This window comes from Helicoverpa armigera, chromosome 5 (assembly GCF_030705265.1).
Source record: "Helicoverpa armigera isolate CAAS_96S chromosome 5, ASM3070526v1, whole genome shotgun sequence".
Taxonomy (NCBI): domain Eukaryota; kingdom Metazoa; phylum Arthropoda; class Insecta; order Lepidoptera; family Noctuidae; genus Helicoverpa; species Helicoverpa armigera.
In genome coordinates, this window is record NC_087124.1 from 10,852,791 (window position 1) to 10,871,589 (window position 18,799).

The 18,799-nt window shown below is 34.9% G+C and overlaps 1 protein-coding gene across 1 annotated transcript in view; it reads left to right on the forward strand.

The window, feature by feature from the left end:
* LOC110382546 (rab GTPase-activating protein 1-like) overlaps positions 1 to 17,435 on the forward strand; it is a 32,934-nt gene extending 15,499 nt beyond the window's left edge. Inside the window, exons 7-25 of the mRNA XM_064034631.1 lie at positions 3,089 to 3,270; positions 3,766 to 3,891; positions 4,493 to 4,591; positions 5,195 to 5,355; positions 5,748 to 5,850; positions 6,277 to 6,439; positions 6,728 to 6,818; positions 7,017 to 7,161; positions 7,647 to 7,835; positions 8,302 to 8,427; positions 8,785 to 8,895; positions 9,230 to 9,360; positions 9,922 to 10,043; positions 10,398 to 10,501; positions 10,864 to 10,974; positions 11,273 to 11,333; positions 11,450 to 11,583; positions 11,954 to 12,047; positions 13,950 to 17,435. Coding sequence (XP_063890701.1) covers positions 3,089 to 3,270; positions 3,766 to 3,891; positions 4,493 to 4,591; positions 5,195 to 5,355; positions 5,748 to 5,850; positions 6,277 to 6,439; positions 6,728 to 6,818; positions 7,017 to 7,161; positions 7,647 to 7,835; positions 8,302 to 8,427; positions 8,785 to 8,895; positions 9,230 to 9,360; positions 9,922 to 10,043; positions 10,398 to 10,501; positions 10,864 to 10,974; positions 11,273 to 11,333; positions 11,450 to 11,583; positions 11,954 to 12,047; positions 13,950 to 14,257 — 2,561 coding nt within the window. The 3' untranslated portion in view covers positions 14,258 to 17,435. The remainder of the gene's footprint in view (positions 1 to 3,088; positions 3,271 to 3,765; positions 3,892 to 4,492; positions 4,592 to 5,194; positions 5,356 to 5,747; positions 5,851 to 6,276; positions 6,440 to 6,727; positions 6,819 to 7,016; positions 7,162 to 7,646; positions 7,836 to 8,301; positions 8,428 to 8,784; positions 8,896 to 9,229; positions 9,361 to 9,921; positions 10,044 to 10,397; positions 10,502 to 10,863; positions 10,975 to 11,272; positions 11,334 to 11,449; positions 11,584 to 11,953; positions 12,048 to 13,949) is intronic.
* The last annotated feature ends 1,364 nt before the right edge of the window (positions 17,436 to 18,799 follow it).

Here is an 18,799-nt window from a genome sequence, read left to right on the forward strand (position 1 = left end):
AAATAGGATTTGGTAAAGCTAAATAGTTTCAAGGATCTACTAAAATTATTGTTTTGTTTAGCTTCGATGTAGTAAAAAAAGCAATCGCGAGACGCCCGGTTCTTACGAACTTTACATAGGTTTACCCTAAAATAATACAATAGACTTATTAAACCCGGGATCACCTTGAAAAAGGGCACGTTTATTGTACAAAACTCTAAATATCCAGTTGACTCAAATGCCCCGGTACAGTCATCGACACAAATGTAAACAGATAACGGCTTACGTATCGTGTTACAGCTGCCTTATTCCGTCATACCAAAAGTGTTTTGTTTTCGACTATACTGGTCTTTCTCACACATAGATTTTACTTCACACGTACTGAGCTTTAGGACAAGGGAGTAGATAATTATTGAAAATCAGACCAAATATATAGTGTATGCTGTAAATATCTACTATGGAAAATCACACAATTACCCATAAGTAGGCATACATTAAATTCGACCATGTAAGTCCATTGGTCTTCATTTAGGTCAATCAATACAATACGTCCATGATTTGTTTCAAAAACTTTACGGCGTGCATTCTCATAAACAATTGACTGACACCCTTAAATTATTGAATGTACTTACTATTTTCCATAAAATCGATCGTTGTGACGTCATCAAAGTCGGTCGAGTCGAACGTCTGTCGCGCCTCAAGGCTGCCCAATGACCCGGTTGACGCAGAGTATGAGGCCTTCACTTACTTATATTTGTTATTGGTTCGCTTTAGAACTCATTAGGCTGTTGCAGGAAGGCAATGCATGAAAATATGGAAATTAGATTTGCGAATTATTAGTAGCTATTTGATTTGTGTTTAACCCTTTTGTAGCAGTCGGGCTAAATAAAGGCCATATTTTTTTTATTATAAAAAGAGTTCTAAATTCAAAACAATTTGGCCACCTTTTTTAAGTTCCAAATTGAAACATTTTTTTTTTAACTTGGTGTTAAGTTTTAAAAAAGTTCCCACAGAAGTTACAAAGAATTTCCCACAGACAATATAATGTCACAACACATTCGAAATTCAAAAGTGTTCAGTGAACTATGACGCTTTTACAATGTTGTCTCTGAATCGTTTCGTATGAATCAGAATATGATGGTCATTCGATTTGTTCGTTATCAAGCCGATTGGATCGTTCGCGGTTTTCTGTTATTCATTAAGTTGCTTGTTTTTGTGGACGGCGCATGTATTTCGTGCTTTTGAAGTGAATAAAACCTTTTTTCGATTGCAAGAAAGTTTAAATATAGAGTTTTTTAACTGTGGTTAATGAATGAATGATAATAAGTGTTTTTTTGTTATTGTTTCGTGTTGTGACATCGTTATTTAGTGACTTGTTGCTATCTTAGTGTACTTACTAAAATCATCAATTATAAGGACTGCGTCTCATACAATTTGAGGTAGGTCAGGGTATTGCGTTTCTTTAATACATGTTTGTGGGGTATAAGTACTTTCAAAATAACTGTGGTAGGTAATAACTATTAGTATGCGATACTTATAGCTACTGATTTGTTTATATTCTAAAGAATAGTTGTAACAGCAAGTATGAATAAATTCTATTAAGGTCTATAAAAGAAACCTTCACATACTTAGTTACTTACCATATACCAAGCTATATTTATCGCAAAAATTCCTAGTACATTTTGTCTGGTTTCCGCCCACTCATTTGATACGCGTCGATAATATTATTTAATGAGTTGTTACATTTATCCTTGATATTAACTGTGTCAGGCGGTACAAGGACGGCTGACATTCATTGAGCTAGGAAAGAATTTAGCACAAAAATTCTTTTGGCTAGAACGAATGGTATTACGAAATATTGGAGTGAGAAAAATCTATACTAATATTATAAAGCTGAAGAGTTTGTTTGTTTGTTTGAACGCGCTAATCTCAGGAACTACTGGTCCGATTTGAAAATTTCTTTCACTGTTGGATAGCCCATTTATCGAGGAAGGCTATAGGCTACTTTTTATCCCGGTACGGGAAGTAGTTCCCACGGGATGCGAGTGAAACCGCTGGCAGACGCTAGTATTTGATAAATACTGGTACTACACAATAGAGGTAATAAAAAAGCGACCTGTTGGACCTTAGTACAAGCGACTTGAAATATATGTATTTTTGTTTACCAAGTTAGCTTTGATTTCCACTCATCATATGCCCAATTAATGGTTGATAAGTTGACTTACACTTCTGATAAAGCTTGCGAAAGCGTGTTGAGCCTCTGTTTGCCTTATTTTAATTGTTTGATTAGAACACCCTTTCTGAAGTAGTGTGAAAAGGTCAAATGTGTGTTATGTTTTTACGTCAAAACTTAGACTTTATTGTAGACCCTTCATCACCCTTGTTACCTCTAACCCTATAGGTAATAGTAATGTCACCTTTACCCAAAGTTAGATTACAGTTCGTTTACCTTACAAAGGTTTATAGTCCAGTTTTCACAGCTCTGCACGGTCGGTTACACGAGATAACAATGTTATTATTTACGCAATCGGGGTCAATTGTTCAATAGTGATGAATTGAGGTGATCGCGACGATTTCGACCTTAACTGTGTCGCAATTAGGTACACATTTCAATTGATTTTAATGGAATAAGTGCCTTGGTATATTGATATGGATGAGTTATTGGTGTTCTTGTTCCACGTTCCCGCGTGTTCGAATAGGCTTCAAAGTTATGCATTGTTCCATGTTCTGGTGTATGACATGGGTATTTAAAGAGGCTTCAAAGTTATGCAGTCTAATCTATGGCCATTTCTACTTCTTCTGAATAAACACGTGGTGTAGTCATACTGCTGTAATATTGTTCTTATTGTAAATTAATCTAGTTGTTTCCTTATTCTTATCGAGAACAGGGAAACCCGATCCCAATAACGATAATTTTATATTGAATTCAATAGAAAAAAATGGGGTATTTTATCCAGATATGAAATCATTTATTAATTTTGTAAAGTTTGTTTTATAGTTTTGATAGTTTTTTGAGTAACTATGCAACAGTTCAATTTTAGTACCACCAAAATACCGACAACAAACCTTTTTGGTGCCAAAACCTTCATACGATTTCTTTTATTTCCAGGCTGCTTTGCGAAAGCATTCGAGAGGATCCCCCGGTCCATGGCCTCCTCTCTCGTGGGTGAGCTGAGCGCAGCGCCCTCTATGACCGGCTCGCTGACGGAAGGCACCGGCCCAGCCGTGCCGCCGATGCAGCTCATGCATGTGCTAGAGTGTACCGTGGATATCAAGGAGACTGATGCTAAGGTATGTCTATAGTGTGCTCATATATCACAAGATACATAAGTCGTATCTACTGGGTGAGCTGAGCGCAGCGCCCTCTATGACCGGCTCGCTGACGGAAGGCACCGGCCCAGCCGTGCCGCCGATGCAGCTCATGCATGTGCTAGAGTGTACCGTGGATATCAAGGAGACTGATGCTAAGGTATGCTGTAACGTGTGTCTGCAAGATTTTTGGTGCCCCCTAGGGCCTGCTTCGGCTACGGAATTTTTTGAAAATATTTATGAGGGTGGAGGCGTAATTTGATAATTTCCAATCTGTTCCCAATGTATTTTCTATCGAGAGAAAAGTCGAATTATGTAGATTTTATTACTTTTGCAGATGCTATGAATTAAAGCAGCGCTAAGCTCCCAATTTAATTGTAATCATTCTAACACTTCTTCAAGCTTCAATCGCAAAGGTTTTTTTTTTTAATTCCAACCCTGTCATATTTTTTTTAAAATGTCGGTATTATTTTCCAGGGCACATTCAGCCATGTACCGAAAGAGCGTCTCGGCTTCAAGCTGCGCGGCGGCATAGACAAACAAGTGACCATCAACGTGAAGCAAGTCACAAACAACATACAGCCGGAGTCGGATGATCCACAGGTTAGTTATCATAGCGAAATATTATTACTTTTATATGTACACTATGTCCAATATATGTAGAATATGTAGGAGTAGCCATGGCGAAATATTATTATTCTTCCTACACTATATACGGACTACTAGCTATACAATGTAGGCAATTTCGCTACTCCAAAGTCCAATCTGTGTAAAATGTTTGCAATCAATATTGAACCTTATACGTTAAAGATAAAGTTGAAAATATATGAAATGAACTTGATGCTATTATAGTTGCTTGATGTGCTAGCGTCTGCATACAGGCTAACAAATTATATCACATTTATGAAAATAAATTATGTTGTATGTAAACAATTTATTTTGATGTTATCTGATGACTAAATTTGTTGTCTCGTTCTTATATTTTTAGTGTAAGTATTTTTCAAAATGGTTTAAGTACTACAGGAACATGAAGTAGCTAACATCTGTGTAGATTTTTCACGACTAAATATTATAGTATAACATTTTCTAATTTTTAATTGCTTGCGCAAAAACTAGCCTCATACAATGGTGACCAAGAGTGCTTTGATGATTTATGTAATTTTGCAACACGTCTTAAAATTGACTGTTCTTTTTTTTATTTCAGTCAACATACACCGGAGGATTATACATTGAGCGATGCTTTGGTATCTTACTCGCTCCTGGCAGGAGCGTCAAACACTCAGACATGAGATTATTAGAAATGGTAAGTAAATACGTCCTTTATTTTACTTATTGAAATTCATGGAAATATACCGTAATTTATAGAGTAAAAGCTTGATAATATCAATCGATCGGTGGTGATTGAGGTGAATGACCTTCTGTCTAGATATAAAACTTTGATTAATGACTTGAACTAATGGTTGCTATAGGTATTTGTTTGGTCGTGCTTTCAATTTTATTGTTGTAAAGTCAACCAATGTGAGTTTTTATATTTACTAGCTTCTGCCAGCGGTTCCACCCGCGTCCCGTAGGAACTACCACGCGCACTTGAATAAACAGAGCCCATGATAGCTTTCCTCGAAAAATGGGCTAAATAACATTGCATGTTTTTTTAAACCAGCAGTTCCTAAAAATAGCTCGTTCGATCAATATTATAATATTGGAAGGGATATTTCTAATAGAATAAAAATTATTATTATCATGTTTTACACAGCCTATATTCATCTCTTTTTATTCTAACTCTCCCATAACTGGCTTGCTGGAAGAGATTTCTTATGATTTTTTTTTTGTTCATTTCTGAGTTCTTTGTGTGGAACTGTGTACATAAACTATTAAGTAAATAAATAGCTTATTTCCCATATTTCAGGTAAGCGGCTCATCAGGCGGTTCAGGGTGTTCAGTCTGCGCTCTCTGGAACGCGGGCGAGTCAGCGCTGGCGGCCTTCAACGTGGCCAGCGGCGACGGAGCGCCTGCATACATGTCTCTAGCTTTGGATCTCGTTATTAGAGGCATTCCTGATCCTTTGAGGTAGGTCACATTTCAATAAATATAATGTCATAAAGATGGTGGTTTTTGGTCAATAATTATATATCTTTTAAATATTTTCGGCTGTTGTCTTTAGCAGTTGATATGGTTCTCAAAAGTCAGAAAGTCTGATAAATAGTCTTCGTCGTCAGATATGTTGCTCCATGAAAAGCACTGGTAAAGAGCTGAGCTCTCAACATAGTTGGGAAAAAGGTAGGCAGATTATAAACCTATATTTATGTGAGTGTAAACATCCGTAAAAAATAAATTACATTATGTTGTGCCAATGTTGGCGTGACTGATAACTGAGAGACAACACATCAATCAACGTGTATGAGAAAATGTTTAGACATTCACATAAGTTCTTAGCTGATTTTTGCACCTGTTGTTCACAGGCTGGTCATCGAGACTCCCGTCAAAATATTCCCGCCAACAGAGAGGTTTTGGTATTACTCGAAGAGGCCGCTCGTGCAACAGTTTTACATCAACCTGAAAGAGGTAAGCGAATAAAATATACCTTAGTTATTATTTTATATGTATTTTGTAAAAAGACGTTTTATATATGTAGGTAGAAACTACTTACCGCTGCACCTGAATAAAAGATTTCAATAGATTTAAAAGTGCTGTAGATAGTTCCTGAAATTAGCATGTTGAAAAAAACAAACAAAACCTTCATTTCATTTTTTTTAATTAGCCAGACTCCAAAAAAATATATTTAATACCTTGATCATTAAAAATCAGTCTAACCAAAGGGTTTTGTGTTGCCTGGGTAACTGGGTTGAGGAGGTCAGATAGGCAGTCGCTTCTTGTAAAGCACTGGTACTCGGCTGAATCCGGTTACACTGGAAGCCGACCCCAACATGTTGGGAAAAGGCTTATAGGATGGATGGATTATTAAAAACCACTTTAATTCTCCTTTTCCAGTCAGTAGACGCTCTCGGCCAACTCCAATACGAGGTAGCGAGTATCGAGACATCGGATGAACTGGATCGATCCAGATTGAACTTGCCGCTGTCGCTGTCCAGTCTGCTTCCCTCGCCGCTGTCTACTGCGCCTGCGCCGCCTTCGCCTTCTGAACCTGATTCTGGTATGAATTGGTTAAATACGGCTTTGCTACTCCTTTCACTCTACAACATCATGCGCACTATGAAAACATCGAATAAAATTTTCACACTCATTGGCCATTTCTCCCTGTGGAGTCATTAACTAATTATTATATTAAAAAAAAACATGTTTTGGGCATTCTCTTTAGTGTTGATAAATAGAATGGTGATGTCATCGTCCAAATGACAAAATTCAAAAAAATATATCCAGTAGATCAAAACATGTGCTGTTTTAATAAAAAATGTAATGGAGTCTAATTATTGTTTTTTAGATGGTGATGAGCCTCTTCTAAGTGGCACTGGTGAAGTGTCAAAGGACTGCGGCGAAGACGTACTCGTTAATTGGGCGCAAGTACTGAGAAGGTAAACTAATCTCCAATCTATATTATACAATTACCTATATCTTGACCCTTTATTTGAACCACATCACTCAGGATGAACGATTTTTATTACCCAGTCGTCAAACATATTCACAAAAACCATATTCGAGTGTTAACTGTGTTTCAAAATACTTTTAAATTTTTTTCTTAACTAATAACAAATTTTACACTTCGTTTCCAGTTGGACAGGCCCTCGACCTCGCGCATTGAACCACTTAGTACGCGTTGGTGTGCCCGAAGCGTTGCGCGGTGAGGTGTGGCTGCGGCTGGCCGGCGTCGATCAAAACGATAAGCTTATGGAGACTTACAGGACGCTTATTAGCAAGGTAATTATTAGTTAGGGGAGGTTTTAAATTACTGATGATAACTAGGCTTACAGCCGTTTCCAAAATTTCTATCTATTTGTGGTTTTGCTTACTAAAGATTGGAATCTGACAAGCTACAACTGGAGCTGATGTCAAAAATCCTTCTCTGGTAATCAAACAGATAGAATATTTGGGAACGGCAGTTAGGGAACTATATAAAGATGGCTTTGAAACCGATTCGAGGCTGTAACAACTTGACAAGTTGGTAGAGTTAAATTTTGCGCAACATTTTGCGCATCACAATAGAGATTGCGCAAACTGTGTATGTTATTTTATGCCATCAGTTATAAAGTCGGTAAAATAGACATATTTTAATTTTATAGGGTGTTTTGATCGTATGTGAAATACCTTTTTTTCGTTTACCTTATGGCGAGTTTTCTTCCACAAGACCTTTATTTTATATTAAAAACTCAATACAAATACTAAATCTATTTCTTACTCCACAGGATTGTCCCTTCGAAGCGGTAATCCAACGCGACATCGCCCGCACGTTCCCTGCACACGACTTCTTCCGCGAAGCCGGCGGCCTCGGACAGGACTCGCTGCTGCGCATGGCCAGAGCTTATGCCGTGTATGATCATGAAGTCGGATACTGTCAGGGACTTAGCTTCCTGGCTGCTACGCTGCTGTTACATGTGAGTTTTTGGATCTAATGTATGGTTTTTGTAAGGGTTTTCTATCTTTAAATTAGAGAGAAGAAACGTTGCTCTCAGTGGATCTCTGTCCGATTGGATATCAACTCGTATCAACGTGGGATATTATTAGATGACATCTCCCACTCCACTCCCACATTGTAATGGTAAGAAGTGCTAGACTTTTACTGACTGAAACCAGGGCTAGGGCTCTTTCGAATTATCCCGCAGCCCATCACAAGGCTTCGGATTCGAAGTCTGATACCGATAATTAATCCGTTTTGTAATGGACCGTGGTTATGTTTTTACGTCGCAAGCTTTTCAATTTTTAGAGGACCTAGGGGTGCTAGAGATAAAAAAAAATCAGTCAATTCTTGCACATAGTAATAGATTTATCTACTTATTAAAAAGATTATAATTGTATTCTGTTCTCATAATAACTCTTATCTAATAACTTGTCTTCTTTCAGATGCCAGAAGAGCAAGCATTCTGTCTTCTAGTCAGATTGATGTACGGTTATGGACTCAGGGAACTGTACAAAGACGGCTTCGAAGCTCTCTACATGAGGCTGCATCAACTCGACAGGCTGATGGAGGTAAATTAGTAGTTTTAGTAGTTCTTTTTCTTTTAATGCATACTGAGTTTACCTATATGTTATCTCAGTCGAATCACTGTAAACAATCGTTGGTGTACCAAAAACAAATAATGAAAAATTAGAAAAAAAACTTGCGCAATATTTTGCGCAACATAATAGAGTTTGCGCAAAATATTTTTTCATCAAGTTATAAAGTTGATTAAAGCAATTTATACTTATTTATTTTATTGTTATCCGTTTTGCGCATTGATTATAATGGTTGCGCAAAATATTTTTCCATCAGTTATTAAGTTGGTTGAATACAAATATAATTTTTATGTTATTTACATATTGATTATGTTCTGTTTTTTTTTATAGGAACAACTAACAGACCTTCGTGCTCATTTCCAAGAGTTGGGAGTAGAACCACACATGTTCGCGTCACAATGGTTCCTTACTGTGTTCACGGCGCGTTTTCCTTTGCCACTGGTATGTACATATTTACTTGTTTTCTGAAAATTTTAATAAAGGATATAGTAAAAGTATAAATATATTTTTGATATTGTGTTTAAATAAAAGCATAACTTAAAAAAATACACAGATGCCTTTCTGTATTTTTATCAGGTCGTATTTTATTCATAAATATACTTTTAGGCTTTTTTAATCTTTATATATTTCTTCATCTTCCGATGAATATTTCTAACGTTATTTTGCGCAAAACTTGTTTTTGTTGAGATTTGTGAAGTAACTCTACTCTACTGAGCTATTCTCAATGATTTTCCCTTTAATAACATCCAACACCTTATCCCTTCAATATTTCCAGGTATACCACATCCTAGACGTGTTCCTGCTACAAGGCATCGACACGTTGTTCCAAGTGGCGCTGGCGTTGCTGTCGCGATCCCGCAAGGATCTGCTGCAGCATGACTTCGAAGGAGTACTCAAGTATTTTAGGTAGGTTAATTTTAGGTGAAGGTACATAAATAACATACAAGGTATCAATAAATGTACATAAGTTGATGAAGAATGCGTTTTTCGGCTTCTCGATGATTCTTTTTGTTTCAGTAAGTTGAGAAAGAACCTGAAAATTACGTTTTTTTTTGCTCTAAAAATATTTTACAAAGACCGACTTTTCATCAGATATCCTTTGTCTCAGATAAAAAATGTTGCTGCTCCATTGCCTGTAAAGAGTATATTTCAAACTATTATATTTAACACTAGCTTCTGTTAGCGGTTTCACCCGCATCCCGTGGGAACTACTTCCCGTACCGGGATAAAAAGTACCCTATAGCCTTCCTCGATACATGGGCTATCTAACACTGAAAGAAATTTTCAAATCGGACCAGTAGTTCCTGAGATTAGCGCGTTCAAACAAACAAACAAACTCTTCAGGTTTATAATATTAGTATAGATGAAAGTTGCCAAATTAAAGAAATATTGAACCTTCCTGTTCCTAAAAATACAAGCATTATAAAAAAATATAAATCAGTAAATAACTTACAATATTCCCTACAGAGTAACGTTACCAAAGAAGTGTCGTGCGGAGGAGTCGTCGCGACAGATCGTGAAGCTGGCCTGCAGCATCAAGGTCAAGCGTCTGCCCAAGTACCAGCAGGAGTATGAGAAGTTTATCAAAGGTAAGCTAAGCACATTATCATATCATACTAATATTATAAAGCTGTTAGTATGTGTCTATGTTCTTCACGCTCAAACAGCTGGACGTATTTTGATGAATCTTGGCAACAATATAACTTATATATCAAAATAACATATACTAAATTTTTGTCCGGGTTCGGGAACTAATTTTATCGGGAAGCGGGTTTTGCAAGAAGCTAGTTCTCTTATAAATACCTGCGTTTGGTCATGTCATTAACGACTGTTTGCTCCGCGTTTGCATCCGAATCACAGTCTGTTTTAATTTAATAAATTGGGTATAAAATCAAGACAAGAATATAATAGCTTAAAAATACTAAATTATACAGCAATTTCAGAATCCGCTGAGAAAGAGAAGATTAACGTGGAACTAGAGAGGCTGAAAGTTATCAACACACAACTGCAACAAGAGAAAGAGTTGCTAGAAGCGCAACTGACTGTGGTGAGAATCTACACTAATATTATAAAATTCAAGTATGCTTACTTGGACGCGCTAAGCCCAGGAATTACTTGGTTCGATTAAAAAATATGTTAGGTAGACCCTTTAGCAAGATAGCTGTAGATTACCATTGATGATGGTAAACCCGTGGGCGATAGCTAGTTTGGAAATATATGTACATCTTTCTAGATTTGTGTGTCAAAGTAGTAATGTCACTTTTGATTTTACTAAAGATAATATTCGTTGCAATAGTTGATAGACACTGTTTCCGACCTAATTTGTCCACAATATTTCATTTTTTAACCGCATAATATCCAGCCGTAGTTTACCTTACTATACATAGTTATATTTTATTTAATTTGTAGGCTCGTTCATCAGCAGAAGAAAGCCAGAAGGAGGCGTCCCACTACGCGGCCGTAGCGCGGGACTACCGCGAGATATGCGCCAGACTTGATAAACAGTTGCACAATATGCAGGTGAATAATCTACCTTATGTAGTTCAAATAGAGTTTAATATGGTCTGCGGAATTTATGTGATAAAATTTTCACTACATGTAGTAATAATAAAGTCAAAATTAGACTGCAAAATGTGACGACATGAATCGTACAATCAGGTTATTCGTTTTATACGGGTATCACATATACAAAATAGTCAATGATAGACTAAATATTCACAACAATATACTATTCTGAAAATAGTCTAATATTGACTGTACAGTGGAAGAACTAAAGTTATTTATAATAATTAAGAATATTTATTTTGTATCTTTGCAGGACTCAGTAAAAGACTGCGTAAACTGCACAGTGAAGTTAGCGCAAAAGGATAACAAAGAAGGTAAGAAAATAGTTCAAATATGAACAATACCTTTCACATTTTAATGACACAATCTTCGACCATCAACTTTTAATAGCTTTATTTTAATCTAAATTCTTGTCCAACATTACTTTTAGAGTCAGAACAAAAAGGCGATGACAAAGAAGGCTCGAGCGAGACGGAGGCGCGGCTGCGACAACGTGTGCGGGATCTAGAACTGGAACTCGCGCAGGTCAAGCTCGCGCATGTGCAGGCGCAGTGCAGTAATCAGGTAAACAAACATGTAATCTACATTTCTAGACAAATTCTATGTCTTTAAGAGTATAACTTATAGTGTGTGTACCAAAATATAGCCAAATACGCTGACCAGTTCTCGTGACGTCAGGAATCGACGACACACTGTCGATTCATTCCAAAATATGTATCCTGAGCATTGAAATTATGTTACTAAAAATAGCAAAATAGCATTTGTGCTCATATATACGTCACCTTTGTCTCACCTATGTACTGGGTATATTCTTTCTCAGTACTACATTGTGGCACGCAAACATAAAATAGCGTTGGATTCATGATATCTTGAGCTTTACTCTGTAACTGAGATATATTTTGGAAACCACAAATAATATCGCATTTCTTAACAGGAGCTGAGCCATCAACTGACAGTCGCTCTCAACGAAGTACAAGCTGCCGTCAACCAGAAGCAATCCGTTGCTCCGTGGCTAGTGCGTACTCTTGGTAAGCAAAACAATATTTTATGTTTTATACTTCAAATATACATAAATTGGTGTTGTCCAAAATACTTATTTGTATTTGTATGTATTCATACCCAACACTGCCAAACCAAAACTCACAAATCAGATTTTTTTTTCTGTGCTTTTGTTGGTTACCGTGTAAAATTCTTAATAAAATTGGTTAATGAACTATGTAAAAAAACTGCAGTTCACCAATTACATACCTTGATTTTCGAATTGGCAATTAGCTTTGGTTTTTTTGAGTTTAATGGGCTGATCATTGGCTGCTTTAGATTTACAAAGCTTTTAGTCCGTTTTATTATTTGCGCAAAATCTTGCGCAGTTTTTGCGCATCACTTAAGTAGAGTTGTTTATAGATAGTTCAACTCAGATTTGCGCGCGGCCCTATGTGTGCGTCGGCTTGTAAATATACAACTTTCATTCGTGTGACAGTGACGTCGTCCGAGCATGACGTGTTCTCATCGCTTTTTGTTATGGGTACAGTCGTTTACGAAAATACTAGTTATTCACGGAGAAATTATTAAGGAGTCAGGTAAAGCGTTAAATATAGTTTTTCATTATTTTCTCATTCGTCTTTCAAAATTGACATTGACAGTATCGAAGAATTAAATACTCCTTACACATTTCTAGCTCGGGGTACGCGGACAATAAATAAGTGTGGGACTAAGGATGTAAAAAGAGGCATAATCTAGTATAATAATGTAAGCAAAATGTGTGGGGAATTTTAAAAAATTATATTGCTTCGCATAATGTCGACCAAAGTAAGACGGAAATAATGATACTCATAAATGAACGTTTAAGCAAAATTGATGAAGGGATGTGGGGTAATACTTGTCGACATACTACAAAAGAAAAAAGAAGAATACTATAGACATTTTGACATGGAGTCAGAACCAGTCACCTTGGAGAGTAGCGAATCCGAAAATTCATCATTTGATTTTTCAAGTAGACATTCATAATCATTATCATTATAAATAAATAAACATGAAATTACGTAATAACTGTTTTTCTTTAAACACACGTATACAACCCCTAAATAACTGTATTGTACCCGACTGTACCTCTTGTCACGCACACAAAGTCACTGTATATGTACAAGGGTTACCCACACATAAGGCCGTGCGCACGACTGAGTTGAACTTACTATACTAAATTACCTTTATTTCTATATTATTTTGTTATATATTTTAAACATTATTTCTACTTATTCCAAAAAAAAACATCTTAACACTACAAGCCACAAATAAATACATAATATAAATACATATTAATGTTAAAATATAGTTTTTTTTGCTTCATTGTAGGACATTAACCAGGCATAGCAAGTACGAGTGCGGAGGTGATTGCGTTATAATACATAATATATGTGCTTTTGTACGCTATTTTTGTTGTAGCATGCTATGATAAAGGAAATTAATTTGCTATACATGGCTTTCCATAACAGATCTATCAATTATTGTTTTGCGATTAGAAAGTGAATTTTGACATCAGCTCTGAATAAATGAGGTAAATTTTCGATCTCTAATTTCAGAACAAGATAGATCGCTTATAGAAACCCGTAGTATATCTGCTGAGCGAATCTTAAGCTAAATACGGTCAAGTTTTTAATAAGTGTACGAATTAAATGTATTTTAATTTAGGCAATGCCAGTATGTTTGTTTGTCTGTGTATTTCATAACTTACGTGTGTAGTATTTTAAACTACTGTCTGATTTACTATTAGTAATAGTTTTCTATTTCTCCTCAATTTTACGTCGTATGCTCTGAATGAGACAATATTTGCATTTTCAACAATCATTTCTGATAACTATGCTAAAAAGCTAGATGCTGTGTTTTCAATTTGAACTTAAAATTATGATTAAATAATGTAAAATTTTCCTCCAAAGGTTCCATCATGGAAGCAGCACAGAACAGGCCCTCATTCCAGACATACCTACCCAATATTAACCCAGACCAACCTTCAATGCCGTTACACCGACAAGGTTCCTTCTCCAGCGGTCAAAGCCACAGCCACGCGAACCTAGACCGACGCGTCTCCGAACCTTACAGCCCCGACGTAGTACGGAGGAAGAAGGATCTAAACGCCACCAAACGACATTCCATGCTCGTCGAGTCGAACTTAAGCAAAGAAGCTAAAGAAATCAACCGACGGAGCCATGACGTCACCATCGTCAAAAACCTCTCAATGGGTTGACAATACACTCCGGTTAGTACGATATAAAACGATTATTTTATTATACCTCGTATTATTTCGGTGTGAGAAGGAAAGTTAAACGCCGCTACGAGTGTACAGTCCGCAGCGCAAGTTGACGCGATTAAGTATGCGACGCTATGTAATTTTTGTACGAAACTTGTGGCGCCGGGTGTACGTGTGCACATACCCATAACACTAGTCATAATGTAATGTAATCGAGCACTTTTATTGTATTTACCGATTGGAGTATTCTAGATATTGGTTACCTAAGTCGTCTCTATATTTCAATACGGTCATATTTTTCGTTTAGCCATTCCAGTGATTTTTTTGTGTGAATCTCTCGTTCTTATGAAGGTACAGCCGATATATTGATATTAATAAGTACATATTGATAAATAAAATATGCCCCAAGTTTGGTTTTGTTTGCAATATTCTTTAAATTAAACCAGTGTTTTTGTGTTCAAGATAATAATAACCAATAGACACTAATTTACCCGTAATGAGGTTTTATATTGATTGATGAAGAGATGAAGATACCCTATAGTTTTTAATTTACCCTTATTTAATTTAAAAAGTAATCTAGTTTTTTTTCTACGTTCGTTATTCACGCAAAAGTGTGTGCCTTCTGGCTTAGCTTAAGTAATCATAGGCGTTATATTTATTGTGATTTTACAGTATTTCGCACATACTATCTAATTTATCCATTTCATGTCATGAATATTTATTACTATGTATAACATATCGGAAAGAAGCAATACATTATTATTTAAAAATATAAAAACAAAATGATATTAAATAATTATATCATTTACAATAAAGCAAATAGGTTGATTATCTTGTATACTTATTATGATCAAAATTGTGTAAGACTGTTTCAAAAAAGAATCACGAGATGTCTATGCCTGCTAACTACTAGCATACATTTCGTAAGATTATTCTTTTAGACCCAAATATTATGAAAGCTTCAAAATATTAAATCGCACCATACTTGTGATCTTATGAATGATAATAGAAAGTGGTTAAGGTGCACTTTCTAAGTAAAAAATATTTCATAAAAATTTCGATAAGTAGGCTAAAAACGTTAGGAGGAAGGATACGAAAAGCATTTGTGGGACCTAAAGAACTAATCGATATTATTATCTATAATTTATTTGTTTATTGGTCGTCGCTCTATAATTTCTTATGAATATACAAATTAATTTAATTTATCGTTAATGATTGATAATTATTTTCTTTTGTTATTTAAAAATAGCTTTTAATATTCGCCATAGGATAATTTAAAGCGTTAGAATCTATATTGAAAATAAAGGTGTAATAATTATTGAACTATATAATTCGATTATCTATAAGTGAAAGAGTATTTATGATGTATTTTATAAAAACGTATAAACATGAATATTAACAAAATGCTTCGTGAGCGCTTCGCTTATAGGAAATTGTATAAGAGTTGCATTTTTCTTTTACCGATTGTATTTTTAATGAAAACTCGAGCTGAATTATCATTTTATTGTGTAGGGCACCACCACCCCTCTGCTTTGTCTTATCCGTAAGAATATAAGAAGCGAGTAGGTTTTGTCTCTACAATATATAACAAAAAAAAACATAGGTTGCACTTGGGGCAGTAATGTTGGCACACAATTATTTTCAATTACATATTAGTGCTCTAAATTCCTGCTGCAAAAAGTTAACATTTTACAAAATGTCCAATTCTATATAACGTACTAACTGCCATAGAATAGGTGTGTAAATGTTGAAAGTTATTTTTTTTTAATAAAAAATCCATTCCCATTATAATTATGTTAAAGACTACAGAATAATCTAAAAGTTACTTTATTTTTCAGTATTTAAATATCTAATGAAAATAATTTTTCGTATAAATGACAAAAACATTCCTATCACATCTTCAACATTATGTTTAAATTCAAATTATGTGTAAATATAGATACCCATACATACAAAAAATGCAAATTATTACACCGCTTATTATTAAAAGTAAATTAATTAATTGATGTTATGTTCGTTTGAAGTTTATTGTAATAAGTTAAAAATATATCAAAAATAAATACTTGTAATGATATTATTTCGATATCTCTGGTATTAATGCTCGCTAAGTTTGTATATTATCTGTTAATGGGAAAATATTTCGAAGGATTATTTTATGTCAAAACTTCCCAGTACCTATGTTATTTCCTTATCCGTACCTGTAAATTATCTTATGAAAATTATTTATGCATACTTTTTTATGCTAGCTATACTATACTTTTGCTATACTTTTGCTGTTAATGAATATCACTTGATTGACAATAATATTTTGATGTCTTATGTATAGATTGTATTTTTCAGTTTTTATTTAATTTAGACTGTAAAACTGCGTTTACGGTTCAGTAAGACATGTTAATGATGACATTTGCAATGCAGAAAAATACATTTATTTTGCTGGCATGGCAGGAGTCTTTTACGAATGAGAAATTTTAATTTAAATGACTTGAATGGTGTTTTTTAAAAAGAAGCTTTATGTTGAACATTTGTAAGTAGATATTTCATCGTGATGTTGTATACACGTATTCATCACAACTATGCCATATTGTATTATACTTCGCGACCATACTGTCGTTTGGATGAAGGATTTAAATTATTATCTAGAATTCCCCCTTCTACGTCTTATTGTACAGAACTTATTTTGATCTCTAATTTAATTATTATTATATGAATATTATTTATTAGAATTCGGAAAATACGATATAATTAATTATAAAGAAATAATATGATATTCAATTAATATATATTGCTTTTATTATGAAAATGTATAAACCAAATCTTTGCTTTGCATTAAGATATTCACCAATGTTTTATCTGTAGCTACAATTATCTTTAGTCAAACTATTTTGTGATATTTTAAGTTCGAGTCGACGGCAAGCGTAAAAAAGGAGCAAAAATATGTGAAAAAGAATGTTTGCCGTCGGCTTCTCTCGCCATAACTACTCTGTACGTATAAACAGCTGCTTAGCAATGTTGTAGAAGATTATGTTCGAATAGTGAAGTAGTTACATAAACAATAACGGCTTTATAAATAACGCAGATATCATTAGATAGTGATGCAAAGTTTAGAGTGAGTTGTAATCGCTGAGAAATGTTGTTTTAGTCTATCATTTATGGAAAATAAACATTTTACAAAGATTTTCTGTGGTTTCATCTGTATCTTGAAAGAGATATTTCGTGCTCCTTATAAAAAATAGCTCGTAACCTGTTCCGATCAAATGGGCCGTTTAGCGATACTTTCTGAATTATTACAGGTGTGCAATTTTTTAGATTATCAAAGACAGCGCCATCTCTTGATGAGTAGATTTCAAAACGACATCTAGTGTCGAATAGCATGACTACTAATTAAGGTCAATTCAACTAGATGTCGCTACTATAATTGTAGATTTGTTAACGTTAAAGTATGAACAGAAAAACCATAGGACAGACAGACTGAATTGTTGGCATTGAAATATGAATAAAATAATGTTATTAGAAACTAAACTACACTTTGATAGAGAAGAATCATTTAGTGGGGTTTTCCGGAGAATTCTATAGATCTATAGTGGGTACCAACCTTTTCAATGCTCATAAGCCTTTTATTATTTCGCTTAATTAAATTCCCACTACCTACATGATAACAATAACAATTAGCTCTCACAGTCAAAATATGCGAAAATTATGTAGATAATAGTGTCAGTGTATTATTCATGCGCACCCACGATATGGAACGAATGGTGCCAAGAGGCGGCCACTTTCGTTTTATTACGGAAGAACTTACTACCATGGTTTCCGCTTACTATTAGACGTAAGACAATGTTTATTATGCTTTGTGAATCATATTTATAATGGTAGTTGAAACTGTGGTATTTTTAGAGCAGACAGTTTGGGATAGGTAAATTACAGGGTTGCGGCATTTTCGATATCAAAACCTTTTACCGTATAGGTATTTTGTTTAAAGTTATGGAACTTTAAGTACTTAGGTATTTGTGAAACTACTCAAACTACCTATCCTGTTGAGATTAGTTTTTGTATGTTACTATTTGTTTCCAAAATAAAATGTAATTTAAAAAATTCGTGATAGCCATAGCCAAGATTTACCTAGTGAGGGTTTGTTTTTTTAATAATTTAATTAGAATAAAAGTCTAGCTATTGCTGTTTGTTTCGTGTCAATGTATTCTGCAGGTATTGAATTTCGAGGATCTTCCGGGCGCTTAACCTTTGAGTTATCAGCTTTATAATCGGTCAGTCAGCAACTTGGTAGTTGGGTTAACACTTCACAACCCTCTGCCCAAGTCTCACCGTTCTTAAATCGGTAAATTTTGCCACTTTACCAATAACTTATGAAAAATAATACATAATTTCCTATTTAATTTGAGCGATTTATTAACGTACACCACAATATGCAATATTTAAAAGAAAACGAAAGCAATAAACATACCACAATTTGCGGCTTCAAAACTTTCCAACACCTACGATTTTCCCACCTATAAAAAATGCCACAAAAAATTGATACAAAATACG